Here is a 20,487-nt window from a genome sequence, read left to right on the forward strand (position 1 = left end):
TTCCTACATACTCTAACTTGAGCCTCACTATCCTCATAAAAACTCTTCACTGCTTTCAGTAACCTACCTCCTACACCATACACTTGCAACATCTGCCACATTGCCCCCCTATCCACCCTGTCATACGCCTTTTCCAAATCCATAAATGCCACAAAGACCTCTTTAGCCTTATCTAAATACTGTTCACTTATATGTTTCACTGTAAACACCTGGTCCACACACCCCCTACCTTTCCTAAAGCCTCCTTGTTCATCTGCTATCCTATTCTCCGTCTTACTCTTAATTCTTTCAATTATAACTCTACCATACACTTTACCAGGTACACTCAACAGACTTATCCCCCTATAATTTTTGCACTCTCTTTTATCCCCTTTGCCTTTATACAAAGGAACTATGCATGCTCTCTGCCAATCCCTAGGTACCTTACCCTCTTCCATACATTTATTAAATAATTGCACCAACCACTCCAAAACTATATCCCCACCTACTTTTAACATTTCTATCTTTATCCCATCAATCCCGGGTGCCTTACCCCCTTTCATTTTACCTACTGCCTCACGAACTTCCCCCACACTCACAACTGGCTCTTCCTCACTCCTACAAGATGTTATTCCTCCTTGCCCTATACACGAAATCACAGCTTCCCTATCTTCATCAACATTTAACAATTCCTCAAAATATTCCTTCCATCTTCCCAATACCTCTAACTCTCCATTTAATAACTCTCCTCTCCTATTTTTAACTGACAAATCCATTTGTTCTCTAGGCTTTCTTAACTTGTTAATCTCACTCTATTTTTTATGGTTTTTATAATATTGGGTATAATATCCAAACTGTAATTAATTTATGTATGTATTCATGAACCTATTTCTATATAGATGCACAGAAAGTATAGGCAATTAATTTTGTCAACCAGTCACCATCATTGTTACAAGCTACACTAATTCAATCATGAAAACAGCATTTACTCCTCTATTTACTACATCTGAGTTGTCTGATATGATTTCTGCCCAGGAGAGACTGACAAGCACCTTCACCAGGTGCTAGATCAACCATGCTGTGATGGATATGCAGGGCAGTGGGCCACCAGCAACAACAACCTGGTTGACCAGGCTAGCACCATGAGTGGAAAGACTCTTGGAACTCATCAAAGGTAAGGTATAAGTAGAACAAAAGGTCACAAATGCCAACTGCTGTACTGAAAAAAAATGGTACAAGAGACAATATGATGTACTTCTTCCTCAAGAGTGGTAGATAAATGGAATGGGCTTACAAGTAGACATGTTAAAACCACTAGAATTTTAATATTTATTATAAATTACTAAAGCAAATGGAACACCACAAATTGTTAATCACATATAGCTTAAATCCCAAGAACTACAAATACACCTTCCAAATTTTATAATAACTTTCAAATACTATACAGTTCGGGAAATTCTAAATAATTTTTTTTACAATTCATGTTATACCTAAACTAGAATATGTTATCATATGGTAGCTACACACACAAAAGCAGAACAGGTAAAGCTTAACCCTTAAACTGTCCAAACATAGATCTATGTTCACTCACATGGCGCTCCGAATATTTTGAAAAATAAAAAAATCTTTTAAAATGAAGAGCACATTTTTCTATATGTTATAGGATAAAAAAAAAATTTAGGGTGAGTACTTACCGAGATATAAGACTGTGAAGTTGGCTCCGGATGCTCACCTGATGGCAACATCTACTCCTGCCGCTTGCAGAAGTGTTGCCGATATACCTTTTTTCTCATTTTTTATTTTAATTTGTATATTTTTTATGTTCCGATAATTACAATTTATAATAGTTCTTGTAATTTCATGGCCAATCTTTGTTCTGACGCTAATATTAAGTACTGAAATAGTGCTCAAATAGTCACAATCACACTAACAGGTGAACATTTACACCTGCTTGGGTTATTTACTATTGTCTAGAAATATATACAAAGTATTTATAGGTTCTCCATGGGGAAGTGGAACAGAATTCTTCCTCCGTAAGCCATGCGTGTTGTAAGAGGTGACTAAAATGCCGGGAGCAAGGGGCTAGTTACCCCTTCTCCCGTATAAATTACTAAATTTAAAAGAAAAACGTTCGTTTTTCTTTTTGGGCCACCCTGCCTTGGTGGGATATGGCCGGTGTGTTGAAAGAAAGAAGAAAGAGTTATAGGTCCCAGCAATGTTTTAGATACCCTGGCATATACCTTGAAGCATGTTATGAAAGGCATCCCTATACTGTTGACAATCCAGTTTTTTTTTTTTTTAACACGTCGGCCGTCTTCCACCGAGGCAGGGTGACCCAAAAAGAAAGAAAATCCCCAAAAAGAAAACACTTTCATCATCATTCAACACTTTCACCTCACTCACACATAATCACTCTTTTTGCAGAGGTGCTCAGAATACAACAGCTTAGAAGCATATACGTATAAAGATACACAACATATCCCTCCATACTGCCAATATCCCAAACCCCTCCTTTAAAGTACAGGCATTGTACTTCCCATTTCCAGTACTCAAGTCCGGCTATATAAAAATAACCGGTCTCCCTGAATCCCTTCACTAAATATTACCCTGCTCACACTCCAACAGTTCGTCAGGTCCCAAATACCATTCGTTTCCATTCACTCCTATCTAACACGTTCACGCATGCTTACTGGAAGTCCAAGCCCACAAAACCTCCTTTACCCCCCCCTCCAACCTTTTCAAGGACGACCCCTATCCCGCCTTCCTTCCCCTACAGATTTATATGCTCTCCATGTCATTCTACTTTGATCCAGTGACATTTGATATATGCCCACCACTCCAGCTAACCCTTGCTGTATTTGTTATCACTGTTACACACAAATATGTCTTGTCTCCCTGTCTATTTATCTGTCTGTCTCTGTTTGTATCTGCCTGCCTGTCTGTCTGTCTCTACTTATCTTTCTGTCTGCCTGGAGTACACGTATATTACACTCCTTAAAAAAATCGTGTTATGACATCTGTTATCAGCTCGGTGACATTTGATAAATGGGTGCTCAGGGAACCCTGGCTTTATTTGTTTTCATTGATACACACAAACATGTTTCCATCTGTCTGTTTGTCTATCTATCTCTGTCTATCTTTGACTGGAATTTTTGGATTATCCTAGGCAATTTACACTATGTATAATAACTGTACTTATGTGTACATGTGAGACAGAGATAAAGGTAGACAGAGATATAGATAGACAGAGATATAGACAGATACAGATATAAACAGAGTCAAAGCAAGCAAGCTGCCGAATACATAAGAACATATGAAAGAAGGAACACTGCAACGGGCCTACTGGCCCGTGCAAGGTAGGTACATGTCACCCTCCCCCCCGGGTTAGACCAATGATCCACCTAGTCAGGTCACATCCATTGAAGGAAGGAGCATGACATCAGACCTAGTAGCACAAGCTAGTCAAGTCCAACTCACACCCACCCACACTCACGTATTTATCTAACCTATTTTTACTTTCCTCTCAAGGGGTGAATACTACGTTAGCACATGAACTTTTTCGTTCGATTTCTTTCATTTTTTTTTTGTACGTAAAGAAGCACCTTTCAATAGTAATGTGACCAAGTTTCAATAAGATAGCTCAAAAAACAACTGAGAAAAAAATTATTTACTAATAATCATACATATTGAACAGTGTTTTCATAATGGGACTTGGAGAAGCTGTTTTGGCATTATCTACGCATAAAACAATGCTAAACTGTATTTATAACAATTGCCAAAACTGTAATTTATCCTTCTTCATTCTTAAAAAAAATAAAGTTTGTATGGTTTTGATATTCAGCCAAATATCTAACTTTTGCCCTCACAAAAATAAAAAACAAATTATGATATCTCAAAAAGGCAACTGTTTGTTTGTAAAACAATCATTCCTTTATGTTCTCTCTGAATTTCATTGCATTCCTGCTATTATTAATGAAAATACAGTCATATATATGTGAATAACCTACTTCCGAGATAATCCACGAAACAGCCGGACCACCGATTTTTTTTTTTTCGAGAAAATAGCATTTTTCTCAGCATTACGAGTGTATATCATAGTTACCCCATGTTCGTTTTCTTTAATATAAGGACCCTGGAGGTGAAAGAAGGAGAATGGAAGCCCATTCCTGACGATGGGAGTCTTTTATTCCAGAGGGAACGCTACGGGAATAAGCCATATATTATTCATTCTGGAGTATTTACTGTATTTCTTTGTTATTTATATTGTTTATTATGTCATATTAGATCAATTGTGATAGATAAATAAGCCATAGAAGCTATAATAGCGTTATATTGAAGCATATTCCCCGGCCACACCGAGACTGGAATTTTCCATGACGTCAGCAAAATGGTGCCAGAAGGTTCCTGGTTGGCTCTAAGTCTACGTATAAGTCCCACCCACTGTATTATGATGCCAAATCATCAATTATTATCTTAGAAAGAATAATACAATAAATACATGAAAAAAAAACGGAAAAAAAAATGAAAATTGGCGATAGGTGAGCACACCTGCCGCGGGTGGTGATGTCACCCTAGGTGTTTTAAATGACCATAATTCCTTGTAGGAATGTCGTAGAACAATGATTCTGGTACCATTGTGTTGCCAGAGAGTTAAGCTACTTTTCTATAAGATTAACTCAATTTGTGAATTTTTTGACAAAATTTTTCGTTCGCGCTGAGTAGAGTGTACTTCCCCCTAAAATGGGAGTGTTAATGCGACATGGCATCAGTGAATCCCTGGTGATGGCTATGCTATTTGCTCTAGCTGGCACTCAATTGAACTGGTGCTCCCACAAGGTACTAAGTGCTCCCAGATTTTTTTAATACTACGCACAATGAGTGCACAGACCCATTCTTTCATGTCTAGGCGACTCAAGCCTATTGTGCCAAATTTGAAGGAATGAAAAATAGAACTTTGATCTACATTTGGAGCGCTACACATGCAAACGTTGATATACGTTTGGACAGTTTAAGGGTTAAAGTACACAACAAAATGTGTCACAAACTAAAATAATACATTGTACACAGGGATAGAGTTCATCCCAGGAAAAGTTGGAGGGAGGGAGGTAAAGGAGGCTTGTGTGAGTGTGTTAGACTGGACTGAGAGAAGACACATGGTTTTTATGGCTTGATGTTCTATTGGAGTGTGAGCAAAGTAACATTTATGAAGGGATTCAGGGAAACCAGTGAGAAAGACTCAAGTCTTGCAGGAAGGGAGTAGTGCCTGCACTTGATGATACTGTAGTTCTGAGGGCCATCTGAACTGTAATGTCAGCATGCTTCTGCAAAAGCAGCACTTGAATGAATGACTGTAAACGTGTTTCCTCTTTTGAGTCACCCTGCTTCGATAATTTATAGCCAGTGTTGAAAAAAATTACTGTACCTAATGAATGAGATTACAAGCTTCAAATGTATCATCTGCTATGAAAAAACTGTGCTAAGAAGTTTTGGACCCATTAAGCAACTGTTTTAAAAACTCGGCCATTTTCCACCAAGGCAGGGTGTCCCAAAGAAGGTAAACCTATTCATAATCATTCATCCTTTACTTGTCTTTCCATAAGTGTACAAACATCACAATTCTAATAATCCACTGGAAAGTTATATCCCCAGCCATCCTTCAGAGGAGCAGGCACCACTTCCCACCTGAATAACACTGCCTTGAATTTTATACCATGACATATGAAAGCTTAATTCAAACAATCTAGCTCACCTCTGCTAATCCACTGGGCAAGCCACCGAGACAGCTGTACAGCTCGCTTTGGAAACATATGGAAGAACTTTGCTTTAATGGCACCTTGCGATAATAGTTTAACTCCATTTATTAAGTCTTTGTGCGTGGTACCAGCAACAGAACGGGAAAACAGATAATCTACAACAGGGGCAGTCTCTGCTCGTAACCGTGTCTGGATGCTCTTCTGTACTTCTTCCACTGTATAAGGGTAGTCCAAAGCCAACTGTTGAAAGAAGCAATGGGAAATGTGATAAATGTTGCTACTATTTGCTTTACAAGCATGGTAATTTTCTTTTATACAAAAATGGACAGAAATATAATACTGAACTACAAGAATAAATATGTGCCTTGCCTGCATCAAAATAATTAAGATGACATGCAGAGGTAATACAAAGAGACTCAAAGATTATCTGAGCTAAGACACTTGTTTGTTCTGTAGTTTAGTAGAATGAATTTGCGAATTAAGGCAGGCAACACTGACTTGTGGTGTTAAGAAACATATGGGAAAAATAGGGTTGAATTCCTGACACCTTCAAAACAAGTAATTTTTTAAAATTTCTTTATTCTTCAAAATGAAGTTATTCTTCCCACATTGTATCGTACTGTAGTGAAACTTAGTGAAAAAGAAAAGTACATGTAGCTAAAATGAAGTTATATACAAAAAAAATTTCTTACCTTAAATTCTGGGTGTTGGTACATATACTCTTGGAGTGGAAAGGGTAGTTGTGACCCTTCTGGGCCAAGGTGAATGGTTGTGGTTCTTGGGTTGATGTTGATGGGGAGGGGATCTTGTGTTGATGGTGATGCAGAGTTGTTAATTGATGGTTGTACTGGGGTGCTCAGGTACTCTGTAATGCATCTCTGCTTTATTTTACCCTGAAGTATGTACTTAATACAGCTCATAAGGCATCAATACTTGCTCTACATGCAAAATCACAGCAATGCTTCTACCTCATGTGTCAGGGTACTTTTCAGTCTGCAGCTTTACCAGATCTCCTTTAGAAAACTCCTCCAACATTTCTTTTGCTGTTCATCCATCATCATCTAGGACTTCATTTACATCTGCATGCAGATCTTCAATGTCCTCACCTGTCACTCTTCTTGCCAGATCCACAGTTTCCTGGAACTGATTCTGACTAAAAGTCTTTCTAATTATTCACCACACTAGGTCATAATTTTCTCTAGCTATGCATTTACTGTTGATTGGGTAACTTCATCCCATGAAACATTTATGCTTGGTACTGCATCTGCAGCATTAAACTTATGTCAGAATTTTGGCACTCCAGTCCCAATTGTCTTCCACTGCTACAAGGACTGTTTGCAACACCTGTGTGTAGTGAGACTTGAATATCTTGATCACACTTCAACTCTGCAGTTGTATCAGAGATATCATATTTGGCAGTGAAAACACTACCGTCACACTGCATCCTGCAAGTGATGTGAATGACTAAGGAACCTTGACTAAACGATGCGAAGGACTAAGGAGAACCTTGAATGAAAAGTTCTTTTTGGCCCGGTACATCTTGACTGAAGGATTAAAATAATTCTTGGATTAAAATAATTCTTGACCACTTTAAAAATAGTTTCTCACTTATTCTGGTTGTCTTGCTAGATTGCTTTGTTTTGATTGATTGCTTTGTCTACTTTTTAAAAACACAATGATTCTGGGTACAATACTATAAACAAGGAGCGACTTGCACTTGAAATTACCTGAAGGATTAGAGCAGAGAAGCAAGCTGAAATGATTCTTTGCTGCCTTAAAATTCCAGAGCACTTTTCCTTTGTTCCAAACAGCATTTTCTTCCACAATATGCCTGCTCTATCAATGTTTTGTTCCAAACAGCATTTTCTTCCACAATACACCTGCTCTGTCAATGTTAACTCCTTCACTGTCCAACACTTAGAACTACATCATTGAAGCCAGGGTTCCTGACGTAGCTCTAAACCATGAGCACAGCTCAGATAAACAGTGAGCAGTAAATTTTCACACTGGTATGAGAGGATAGGTCTGTGCGGAGTGTATAAAAAAAATTCTCCCCCACACGGTGCATGATGGGCAAAATAGAACTGTGCCTGTGTGTATGGTTTAAAAATAGTGATGGGTTTTATGGTTTTACTGTCTGTTTCTTGGTATCAATTGAATGGAAGACATATTACTGAAACAGATATGATTTTGATTGCTATCAGGACTGGAAGTAGCTTGAAATTGAGCTCAAAGTAGCAGAAATATTAAATTTTTGCTGATATTCCTGAGGACAGGTAAGGCCCCCCTACAACCCCCAGTTGTTTTATGGTTTTTTAATAGGCCTGATTCAATTATTGGGACACTGTAAACCATGACCTATCTTTCCTAGTTACATTTTCTTATCCGAGAAATAGAATAAATTTTATATTTTCTTATATTTTTGGGTGTGGAAAGGTAGAAACATCAAAGTGAACATAGATAAGAGTAAGGTGATGAGGGTATCAAATGAATTAGATAAAGAAATGGATATCGCATTGGAGGGAGGGAGTATGGAAGAAGTGAATGTTTTCAGATATTTGGGAGTTGATTTGTCAGCGGATGGGTTTACGAAGGATGAGGTTAACCATAGAATTGATGAAGGAAAAAAGGCGAGTGGTGTGTTGAGGTATCTGTGGAGACAAAGAACGTTATCCATGGAGGCAAAGAAGGGAATGAATGAAAGTATAGTGGCACCAACACTCTTATATGGGTGTGAAGCATGGGTTGTAAATGCTGCAGCAAGGAGGCGGCTGGAGGCAGCAGAGATATCGCGTCTAAGGGCAATGTGCGGTGTAAATATTATGCAGAGAATTTGTAGTGTGGAAATTAGGAGGAGTGGAGTTACTAAAAGTATTAGTCAGAGGGCTGAAGAGGGGCTGTTGAGGCGATTTGGTCATCTGGAGAGAATGGAACAAAATAGAATGACTTGGAGAGCGTATAAAGTTATTGGGGAAGGAAGGCGGGGAAGGGGTCGTCACTGAAAAGATTGGAGGGCGGGGGCAGAGGTGAATGGAGACAAATGGTTTTTGGGACCTGGCGAGCTGTTGGAGTGTGAGCAGGGCAATATTTTGTGAAGGGATTCAGGGAATCCGGTTAGCCAGAATTGAGTCCGAGAAATGGGAAGTACAATGCCTGCACTTTCAAGGGGGATTTTTGGATATTGGTAATTTGGAGGGACATCTAAGCTGTCATATCTGAGCGCTTCTGCAAAGACAGTGATTATGGTAGTAGGTTGGTAGACAGCAACCACCCAGGGAGGTACTACCGTCCTGCCAAGTGAGTGTAAAACGAAGCCTGTGATTGTTTTACATGATGGTAGGATTGCTGATGTCTTTTGTCTGTCTCATAAATATGCAAGATTACAGGCATGTCTTGCTACTTCTACTTACACTTAGGTCACACTACACATACATGTACACATTTATTTATACACACTCATCTGAGTTTTCTTTGATTTTATCTTAATAGTTCTTGGTCTTATTAATTTTCCTTTTATATCCATGGGGAAGTGGAATAAGAATCTTTCCTCCGTAAGCCATGCGTGTTGTAAAAGTCAACTAAAATGCCGGGAACAATGGGCTAGTAACCCCTTTTCCTGTAAAGATTACTAAAAAGAATAAGAAGAAGAAAATTGTCAAAGTGGGAAGTCTGAATGTGCGTGGATGTTGTGCAGATGATAAGAAAGAGATGATTGTGGATGTTATGAATGAGAAGAAGCTGGATGTCCTGGCTTTAAGTGAAACAAAGCTGAAGGGGGTGGGAGAGTTTCAGTGGAGAGGAATAAATGGGATTAGGTCAGGGGTTTCAAATAGAGTTAGAGCTAAAGAAGGAGTAGCGATAATGTTGAAGGATAAGCTATGGCAGGAAAAGAGGGACTATAAATGTATTAATTCAAGGATTATGTGGAGTAAAATAAAGATTGGATGTGAAAAGTGGGTTATAATAAGCGTGTATGCACCTGGAGAAGAGAGAAGTGTAGAGGAGAGAGAGAGATTTTGGGAAATGTTGAGTGAATGCGTGGGGAGTTTTGAATCAAGTGTGAGAGTAATGGTGGTTGGGGATTTTAATGCTAAAGTGGGTAAAAATGTTATGGAGGGAGTAGTAGGTAAATTTGGGGTGCCAGGGGTAAATGTAAATGGGGAGCCTTTAATTGAGCTATGTGTAGAAAGAAATTTGGTAATAAGTAATACATATTTTATGAAAAAGAGGATAAATAAATATACAAGGTATGATGTAGCACGTAATGAAAGTAGTTTATTAGATTATGTATTGGTGGATAAAAGGTTGATGGGTAGGCTCCAGGATGTACATGTTTATAGAGGGGCAACTGATATATCGGATCATTATTTAGTTGTAGCTACAGTTAGAGTAAGAGGTAGATGGGAAAAGAGGAAGGTGGCAACAACAAGTAAGAGGGAAGTGAAAGTGTATAAACTAAGGGAGGAGGAAGTTCGGGTGAGATATAAGCGACTATTGGCAGAAAGGTGGGCTAGTGCAAAGATGAGTAGTGGGGGGGTTGAAGAGGGTTGGAATAGTTTTAAAAATGCAGTATTAGAATGTGGGGCAGAAGTTTGTGGTTATAGGAGGGTGGGGGCAGGAGGAAAGAGGAGTGATTGGTGGAATGATGAAGTAAAGGGTGTGATAAAAGAGAAAAAGGTAGCTTATGAGAGGTTTTTACAAAGCAGAAGTGTTATAAGAAGAGCAGAGTATATGGAGAGTAAAAGAAAGGTAAAGAGAGTAGTGAGAGAGTGCAAAAGGAGAGCAGATGATAGAGTGGGAGAGGCACTGTCAAGAAATTTTAATGAAAATAAGAAAAAATTTTGGAGTGAGTTAAACAAGTTAAGAAAGCCTAGGGAAAATATGGATTTGTCAGTTAAAAACAGAGTAGGGGAGTTAGTAGATGGGGAGATGGAGGTATTGGGTAGATGGCGAGAATATTTTGAGGAACTTTTAAATGTTAAGGAAGAAACAGAGGCAGTAATTTCATGCACTGGTCAGGGAGGTATACCATCTTTTAGGAGTGAAGAAGAGCAGAATGTAAGTGTGGGGGAGGTACGTGAGGCATTACGTAAAATGAAAGGGGGTAAAGCAGCTGGAACTGATGGGATCATGACAGAAATGTTAAAAGCAGGGGGGGATATAGTGTTGGAGTGGTTGGTACTTTTGTTTAATAAATGTATGAAAGAGGGGAAGGTACCTAGGGATTGGCAGAGAGCATGTATAGTCCCTTTATATAAAGGGAAAGGGGACAAAAGAGACTGTAAAAATTATAGAGGAATAAGCTTACTGAGTATACCAGGAAAAGTGTACGGTAGGGTTATAATTGAAAGAATTAGAGGTAAGACAGAATGTAGGATTGCGGATGAGCAAGGAGGTTTTAGAGTGGGTAGGGGATGTGTAGATCAGGTGTTTACATTGAAGCATATATGTGAACAGTATTTAGATAAAGATAGGGAAGTTTTTATTGCATTTATGGATTTAGAAAAGGCATATGATAGAGTTATAGGTAGTAGGTTGGTAGACAGCAACCGCCCAGGGAGGTACTACCGTCCTGCCAAGTGAGTGTAAAACGAAAGCCTGTAATTGTTTTACATGATGGTAGGATTGCTGGTGTCCTTTTTTCTGTCTCATGAACATGCAAGATTTCAGGTACGTCTTGCTACTTCTACTTACACTTAGGTCACACTACACATACATGTACAAGCACATATATACACACCCCTCTGGGTTTTCTTCTATTTTCTTTCTAGTTCTTATTCTTGTTTATTTCCTCTTATCTCCATGGGGAAGTGGAACAGAATTCTTCCTCCGTAAGCCATGCGTGTTGTAAGAGGCAACTAAAATGCCGGGAGCAAGGGGCTAGTAACCTCTTCTCCTGTATATATTACTAAATGTAAAAGGAGAAACTTTCGTTTTTCCTTTTGGGCCACCCCGCCTCGGTGGGATACGGCCGGTGTGTTGAAAGAAAGAAAGATATGATAGAGTGGATAGAGGAGCAATGTGGCAGATGTTGCAAGTATATGGAATAGGTGGTAAGTTATTAAATGCTGTAAAGAGTTTTTATGAGGATAGTGAGGCTCAGGTTAGGGTGTGTAGAAGAGAGGGAGACTACTTCCCGGTAAAAGTAGGTCTTAGACAGGGATGTGTAATGTCACCATGGTTGTTTAATATATTTATAGATGGGGTTGTAAAGGAAGTAAATGCTAGGGTGTTTGGGAGAGGGGTGGGATTAAATTATGGGGAATCAAATTCAAAATGGGAATTGACACAGTTACTTTTTGCTGATGATACTGTGCTTATGGGAGATTCTAAAGAAAAATTGCAAAGGTTAGTGGATGAGTTTGGGAATGTGTGTAAAGGTAGAAAGTTGAAAGTGAACATAGAAAAGAGTAAGGTGATGAGGGTGTCAAATGATTTAGATAAAGAAAAATTGGATATCAAATTGGGGAGGAGGAGTATGGAAGAAGTGAATGTTTTCAGATACTTGGGAGTTGACGTGTCGGCGGATGGATTTATGAAGGATGAGGTTAATCATAGAATTGATGAGGGAAAAAAGGTGAGTGGTGCGTTGAGGTATATGTGGAGTCAAAAAACGTTATCTATGGAGGCAAAGAAGGGAATGTATGAAAGTATAGTAGTACCAACACTCTTATATGGGTGTGAAGCTTGGGTGGTAAATGCAGCAGCGAGGAGACGGTTGGAGGCAGCGGAGATGTCCTGTTTAAGGGCAATGTGTGGTGTAAATATTATGCAGAAAATTCGGAGTGTGGAAATTAGGAGAAGGTGTGGAGTTAATAAAAGTATTAGTCAGAGGGCAGAAGAGGGGTTGTTGAGGTGGTTTGGTCATTTAGAGAGAATGGATCAAAGTAGAATGACATGGAAAGCATATAAATCTATAGGGGAAGGAAGGCGGGGTAGGGGTCGTCCTCGAAAGGGTTGGAGAGAGGGGGTAAAGGAGGTTTTGTGGGTAAGGGGCTTGGACTTCCAGCAAGCGTGCGTGAGCGTGTTAGATAGGAGTGAATGGAGACGAATGGTACTTGGGACCTGACGATCTGTTGGAGTGTGAGCAGGGTAATATTTAGTGAAGGGATTCAGGGAAACCGGTTATTTTCATATAGTCGGACTTGAGTCCTGGAAATGGGAAGTACAATGCCTGCACTTTAAAGGAGGGATTTGGGATATTGGCAGTTTGGAGGGATATGTTGTGTATCTTTATATGTTTATGCTTCTAGACTGTTGTATTCTGAGCACCTCTGCAAAAACAGTGATAATGTGCGAGTGTGGTGAAAGTGTTGAATGATGATGAAAGTATTTTCTTTTTGGGGATTTTCTTTCTTTTTTGGGTCACCCTGCCTCGGTGGGAGACGGCCGACTTGTTGAAAAAAAAAAAAAAAAAAAAAAAAAAAAAAAAAAAAAACAGTGAAAGTGTTGATGATGAAAATTTTTTCTTTCCTTTTCGGTCACTCTGCCTCGGTGGGAGACAGCTGATGTGTTGGTAAAAATAAAGTGTGAATATAGGAGAGACCTGGGGATATGACCAATGAACAGAGGAAATATTTGTTTTAGTGCCCGGAAAGTCTACATTATTTATCACTCACTCATACTCACTATTTTATGGTCTGAATGAGAATGCTCATTAGCTCTGTAATAGGTGTCTTGTAGCAGTGTCATGATGGTTAAGTGAAGCAATAATTAGGATAAGCAGCAAAGGCTAAAAGAAATGAAGATAGCCAGTGCTTGATAAGACATATGCACTGTATCTAGAATGTTGAACTCACAACATCATTGTAACATGATAATTATATACAACTGGTAAATGTAGTACTAACCAAGACATTGATGATTGCTGTGGCACCACAAGCTGAAGTAGCAATCTGTGTGACTTGACGTGCTGTAGCCTGTAATTCTGTCCAGATCATTACCTTTCTGACTCTTGGGCAGCTGTCCTCTCCTCCACCTTCACCTTCACTTGCCTATATAACATCATAGTCAGTATGGCTAAGACAAAAAGCCAAGTTAATAGCTATACATATATGGCACAAGTACAGCAGGATTATTTATATTTAATTATTAGTACAACAGCATTATTTACAATTAATAATACAACAGCATTATTTATAATTAATAGTACAACAGCATTATTTATAATAAATATTAATAAGTGGCCATGTCCGGACTTGAATCCTGGAGGTGGGAAGTACAATGCCTGCACGTTAAAGGAGGGGTTTGGGATATTGGCTGTTTGGAGTGACATCTAACTGTCGTATCTGAGTGCCTCTGCAAAGACAGTGATTGTGTGTGAACGATAGTGAAAGTGTTGAATGATGAAAGTTTTTTTCTTTCTTTCTTACTGGGTCACCCTGCCTCAGTGGGAAACGGTCGACACGCCAAAAAAGAGAAAAAAAAAAAAAGTGGCATGCAACAAAATTAAATTTTGTCCCTGACAATATACAAGAACTGATGAAAAAAAGATTGAACCGAAGGTAATGACTTGTTTCTTAACATCTCTAAAGGATAAATCCACAGTAATATTCTCCACAGCATGAATTTTCAAATGTATTTTATTAACCAGTCTCTGGATCCATTTTGTGCCTGAGTAATCTGTTGATTAGAGCCCACAGGATGAGCATGAGAGTGCATAATAAAGTTATCAACTTAACCAAAGCCCATTTCTCATAAGCCTGTTAATAAGACCTATTCTTTTTTGTCTAGGCCAAAATTTGCCATTTACAGCAAATTTGAGGGTGCTGATCACTTTGACATACTAATACGTGACAGAAAGCTTAAGTGGAGACTGGTGGATTTGTTCAACAGATGCATGAAATAGGGAAATGTACCTCAGTACAGCCTCTCCTCACTTAACGACACAGTTCTGTTCTCAAGACCACATCGGTAAACAAATTCATTGCTAAGCAAGGAGCATACTATAATGGCAGCGGGTTTGTGTCAACCATCTTTGATATTGTTTTAATATTACATCTGAACCATTTATAAAATTTTTAGTATATTTTAAATGTTTATACAGTAGTGTACTGTATAGTATTGTAATAAACAGAATAGAGGAAATCAGCTCTAATATACATTAAGTATGCATACTGGTCAGAGAGCCTGTTGTAAGTCCGAGTCGTTGGTAAACAAGTACAGTGGTCCCTCGCTTTTCATAGTTCTCGGCAATCGTAAATTTCGCCAATCATAGGGGTATTTTCGTATAAACATGGACTCGCTTTTCATAGGTTGACTCGCGAATAGTAGTTCGTCCGGGACGCGTATGCATGGTGTGAGCCGGGGCGGCCTCCCTACCCAGCCAGTCTGGCATTGTTTACCAGTGAGTGAAGGTCCCCTCAAGTGCTCCTACGAAATATTTCATAATATTCCACTCATTTTAGTGCTTGCAAGTACTAAATAAGCTACCATGGCTCCAAAGAAAGCTCCTAGTGCCAAGCCTGTGGTAAAGAAGGTGAGAAATATGTACAGTGACAAAGTCTTGGGCCATTTTAGGGAAGTGTTAAAGAGACGCCAGAAACAGAGCTCTCTCCACAGTTACTTTGCAAGACAGGACTAGAGTGACTCTCAAGGTGGTCCAAGTGGCATTAAGAAACAGAGAAGAGAAGCAACACCAGAAAAGCAATTGGTACCTGAGGTGTTGCTGGAAGGGGATTCCCCTTCCAAACTGTAAACAATCCAATCTCTCTCCTCCTCCAGTCTCCCATACACTAAGAAGAATCTCCAATAAAGGTAAGTGTTACACTGTTAATGTTTCATTCATCATTTCCCATTGTATTGTTTATGTACTACATGTATATTTCATGTAAAAATTTTTTTGGTTTTAATACTTCTGGGTGTCAGGAACGGATAAATTTAATTTTTTTTTTCAACAAGTCGGCCGTCTCCCACCGAGGCAGGGTGACCCAAAAAAGAAAGAAAATCCCCAAAAAGAAAATGCTTTCATCATCATTCAACACTTTCACCACACTCACACATAATCACTGTTCTTGCAGAGGTGCTCAGAATACAACAGTTTAGAAGCATATACGTATAAAGATACACAACATATCCCTCCAAACTGCCAATATCCCAAACCCCTCCTTTAAAGTGCAGGCATTGTACTTCCCATTTCCAGGACTCAAGTCCGACTATATGAAAATAACCGGTTTCCCTGAATCCCTTCACTAAATATTACCCTGCTCACACTCCAACAGATCGTCAGGTCCCAAGTATCATTCGTCTCCATTCACCCCTATCTAACACGCTCACGCACGCTTGCTGGAAGTCCAAGCCCCTTGCCCACAAAACCTCCTTTACCCCCTCTCTCCAACCCTTTCGAGGACGACCCCTACCTCGCCTTCCTTCCCCTATAGATTTATATGCTTTCCATGTCATTCTACTTTGATCCATTCTCTCTAAATGACCAAACCACCTCAACAACCCCTCTTCAGCCCTCTGACTAATACTTTTATTAACTCCACACCTTTTCCTAATTTCCACACTCCGAATTTTCTGCATAATATTTACACCACACATTGCCCTTAGACAGGACATCTCCACTGCCTCCAACCGTCTCCTCGCTGCTGCATTTACCACCCAAGCTTCAAACCCATATAAGAGTGTTGGTACTACTATACTTTCATACATTCCCTTCTTTGCCTCCATAGATAACGTTTTTTGACTCCACATATACCTCAATGCACCACTCACCTATTTTTCCCTCATCAATTCTATGATTAACCTCATCCTTCATAAATCCATCCGCTGACACGTCAACTCCCAAGTATCTGAAAACATTCACTTCTTCCATACTCCTCCTCCCCAATTTGATATCCAATTTTTCTTTATCTAAATCATTTGATACCTTCATCACCTTACTCTTTTCTATGTTCACTTTCAACTTTCTACCTTTACACACATTCCCAAACTCATCCACTAACCTTTGCAATTTTTCTTTAGAATCTCCCATAAGCACAGTATCATCAGCAAAAAGTAACTGTGTTAATTCCCATTCTGAATTTGATTCCCCATAATTTAATCCCACCCCTCTCCCAAACACCCTAGCATTTACTTCTTTTACAACCCCATCTATAAATACATTAAACAACCATGGTGACATTACACATCCCTGTCTAAGACCTACTTTTACCGGGAAGTAGTCTCCCTTTCTTCTACACACCCTAACCTGAGCCTCACTATCCTCATAAAAACTCTTTACAGCATTTACTAACTTACCACCTATTCCATATACTTGCAACATCTGCCACATTGCTCCCCTATCCACTCTATCATAATGCCTTTTTTAAATCCATAAATGCAATAAAAATTTCCCTACCTTTATCTAAATACTGTTCACATATATGCTTCAATGTAAACACTTGATCTACACATCCCCTACCCACTCTGAAACCTCCTTGCTCATCCGCAATCCTACATTCTGTCTTACCTCTAATTCTTTCAATCATAACCCTACCATACACTTTTCCTGGTATACTCAATAAACTTATTCCTCTATAATTTTTACAATCTCTTTTGTCCCCTTTCCCTTTATATAAAGGGACTATACATGCTCTCCGCCAATCCCTAGGTACCTTCCCCTCTTTCATACATTTATTAAACAAAAGTACCAACCACTCCAACACTATATCCCCCCCTGCTTTTAACATTTCTGTCATGCTCCCATCAGTTCCAGCTGCTTTACCCCCTTTCATTCTACGTAATGCCTCGCGTACCTCCCCCACACTTACATTCTGCTCTTCTTCACTCCTAAAAGATGGTATACCTCCCTGACCAGTGCATGAAATTACTGCCTCCCTTTCTTCCTCAACATTTAAAAGTTCCTCAAAATATTCTCGCCATCTACCTAATACCTCCCTCTCCCCATCTACTAACTCCCCTACTCTGTTTTTAACTGACAAATCCATACTTTCCCTAGGCTTTCTTAACTTGTTTAACTCACTCCAAAAATTTTTCTTATTTTCATTAAAATTTCTTGACAGTGCCTCTCCCACTCTATCATCTGCTATCCTTTCGCACTCTCTCACCACTCTCTTCACCTTTCTTTTACTCTCCATATACTATGCTTTTCTTATAACACTTCTGCTTTGTAAAAACCTCTCATAAACTAACTTTTTCTCTTTTATCACACCCTTTACTTCATCATTCCACCAATCACTCCTCTTTCCACCTGCCCCCACCCTCCTATAACCACAAACTTCTGCCCCACATTCTAATACTGCACTTTTAAAACTATTCCAACCCTCTTCAACCCCCCCACTACTCATCTTTGCACTAGCCCACCTTTCTGCCAATAGTCGCTTATATCTCACCCGAACTTCCTCCTCCCTTAGTTTATACACTTTCACCTCCCTCTTACTTGTTGTTGCCACCTTCCTCTTTTCCCATCTACCTCTTACTCTAACTGTAGCTACAACTAAACAATGATCCAATATATCAGTTGCCCCTCTATAAACATGTACATCCTGGAGCCTACCCATCAACCTTTTATCCACCAATACATAATCTAACAAACTACTTTCATTACGTGCTACATCATACCTTGTATATTTATTTATCCTCTTTTTCATAAAATATGTATTACTTATTACCAAATCTCTTTCTACACATAGCTCAATTAAAGGCTCCCCATTTACATTTACCCCTGGCACCCCAAATTTACCTACTACTCCCTCCATAACATTTTTACCCACTTTAGCATTGAAATCCCCAACCACCATTACTCTCACACTTGATTCAAAACTCCCCATGCATTCAATCAACATTTCCCAAAATCTCTCTCTCTCTCCTCTACACTTCTTTCTTCTCCAGGTGCATACATGCTTACTATAACCCACTTTTCACATCCAATCTTTATTTTACTCCACATAATCCTTGAATTAATACATTTATAGTCCCTCTTTTCCTGCCATAGCTTATCCTTCAACATTATTGCTACTCATTCTTTAGCTCTAACTCTATTTGAAACCCCTGACCTAATCCCATTTATTCCTCTCCATTGAAACTCTCCCACCCCCTTCAGCTTCGTTTCACTTAAAGTCAGGACATCCAGCTTCTTCTCATTCATAACATCCACAATCATCTCTTTCTTATCATTTGCACAACATCCACACACATTCAGACTTCTCACTTTGACAATTTTCTTCTTCTTATTGTTTTTAGTAATCTTTACAGGAAAAGGGGTTACTAGCCCATTGTTCCTGGCATTTTAGTTGACTTTTACAACACGCATGGCTTACGGAGGAAAGATTCTTATTCCACTTCCCCATGGATATAAAAGGAAAAGTAATAAGACCAAGAACTATTAAGATAAGATCAAAGAAAACTCAGATGAGTGTGTATAAATAAACATGTTCATGTATGTGTAGTGTGACCTAAGTGTAAGTAGAAGTAGCAAGACATACCTGTAATCTTGCATATTTATGAGACAGACAAAAGACACCAGCAATCCTACCATCATGTAAAACAATTACAGGCTTTTGTTTTACATTCACTTGGCAGGACGGTAGTACCTCCCTGGGTGGTTGCTGTCTACCAACCTACATTATTTCTACCTACATTATATCTTATGGGGAAAACTGATTTGCAAATCGTAAATTTCGTTTATAGTAATGGCTCCAGGAACGGATCAATTACGAAAAACGAGGGACTACTGTACATCGCTAAGTGAGCAGACGCTGAACTGGCAGAGAGAATGCATAGTTTGGTTGTATAAGGAAGATGACAAGAATTATAGAGGCTAAGCCTTTTGAATATACAGTGGACCCCCGCCTTATGATATTAATCCGTTCCTGAGAGCTTATTGTAAGCCAAAATTATCGTTAGCCGAATTAATTTTCCCCATAAGAAATAACAGAAATCAAATTAATCCATTCCTGACACCCCAAAGTATGAAAAAAAAAAATTTTTTTTTTTACCATATGAAATATTAATTTTAATACACACAAACTGAAGAAGACATGCACAATTACTACTCTACTAAGAATAGAATACATGACACTTACCTTTATTGAGGATCTGGTGATGATTGATGGGATGGGAGGAGGGGAGTGTGTGGAAGTTATTGTTTAGAAGGGGAATCCCCTTCCATTAGGACTTGAGGTAGCAAGTCCTTTTCTGGGATTATTTCCCTTCTTCTTTTAACCCTTCGACTGTTTCAGGCCCCTTTCTGAAACTGTCATTCTATGTCGATAAATTTTTGAAAAAAAAAAAAAAAATTATTTTTTCTTATGAAATGATAGAGAATCTTTTCCCGATGGTAATGACACCAAAAGTTCAAAATTTGGTCGAAAACTCATGGAATTATGCTCCCGCGAAGTTAGCGGTCTTGGCGACATATGCGTATCAGCGATTTCGCCGACTTTGAGCCCTATTTTCAGCCAATTCCATTGTTCCAGTTGACCAAGCTCATAGCTATTTCTTTAGAACTCCATTTTATCTGTCAGCTGAGTACAAGAAACCTCCCATTTACCAATTTGGACTACCCAATATGGTGGTCAGAAATTGGCAATTTGGCCAATTTCACGCAAACTAAAAAAGATGCCAATTTCAAAATAGGATCCAGAATAAACAAGGTAGACATTCTTGGCACTAAAATAACATATCCTTTGTTCATTAGTCACATCTCTAGGCCCCTCTTATATTATTAATACTTTCTATTTTGATTTTTTATTCATACAAAAAAATATAAAATTTACTGTTATGCAGATTACTGCATTATTGTAAAAATGGT

General features: G+C 38.9%; 1 protein-coding gene across 2 annotated transcripts in view; it reads right to left on the bottom strand.

Moving 5' to 3' along the window:
* Positions 1-20,487, bottom strand: part of LOC128696540 (uncharacterized) — a 79,213-nt gene that overhangs the window by 18,279 nt on the left and 40,447 nt on the right. For both annotated transcript variants that reach the window (XM_053787833.1, XM_053787832.1), the window contains exons 5-6: positions 13,583-13,726; positions 5,729-5,972 (exon numbers count right to left, since the gene is read on the bottom strand). In XM_053787833.1, coding sequence (XP_053643808.1) covers positions 5,729-5,972; positions 13,583-13,726 — 388 coding nt within the window. The remainder of the gene's footprint in view (positions 1-5,728; positions 5,973-13,582; positions 13,727-20,487) is intronic.

The sequence above is a fragment of the Cherax quadricarinatus genome, chromosome 47 (assembly GCF_038502225.1).
Source record: "Cherax quadricarinatus isolate ZL_2023a chromosome 47, ASM3850222v1, whole genome shotgun sequence".
NCBI lineage: Eukaryota > Metazoa > Arthropoda > Malacostraca > Decapoda > Parastacidae > Cherax > Cherax quadricarinatus.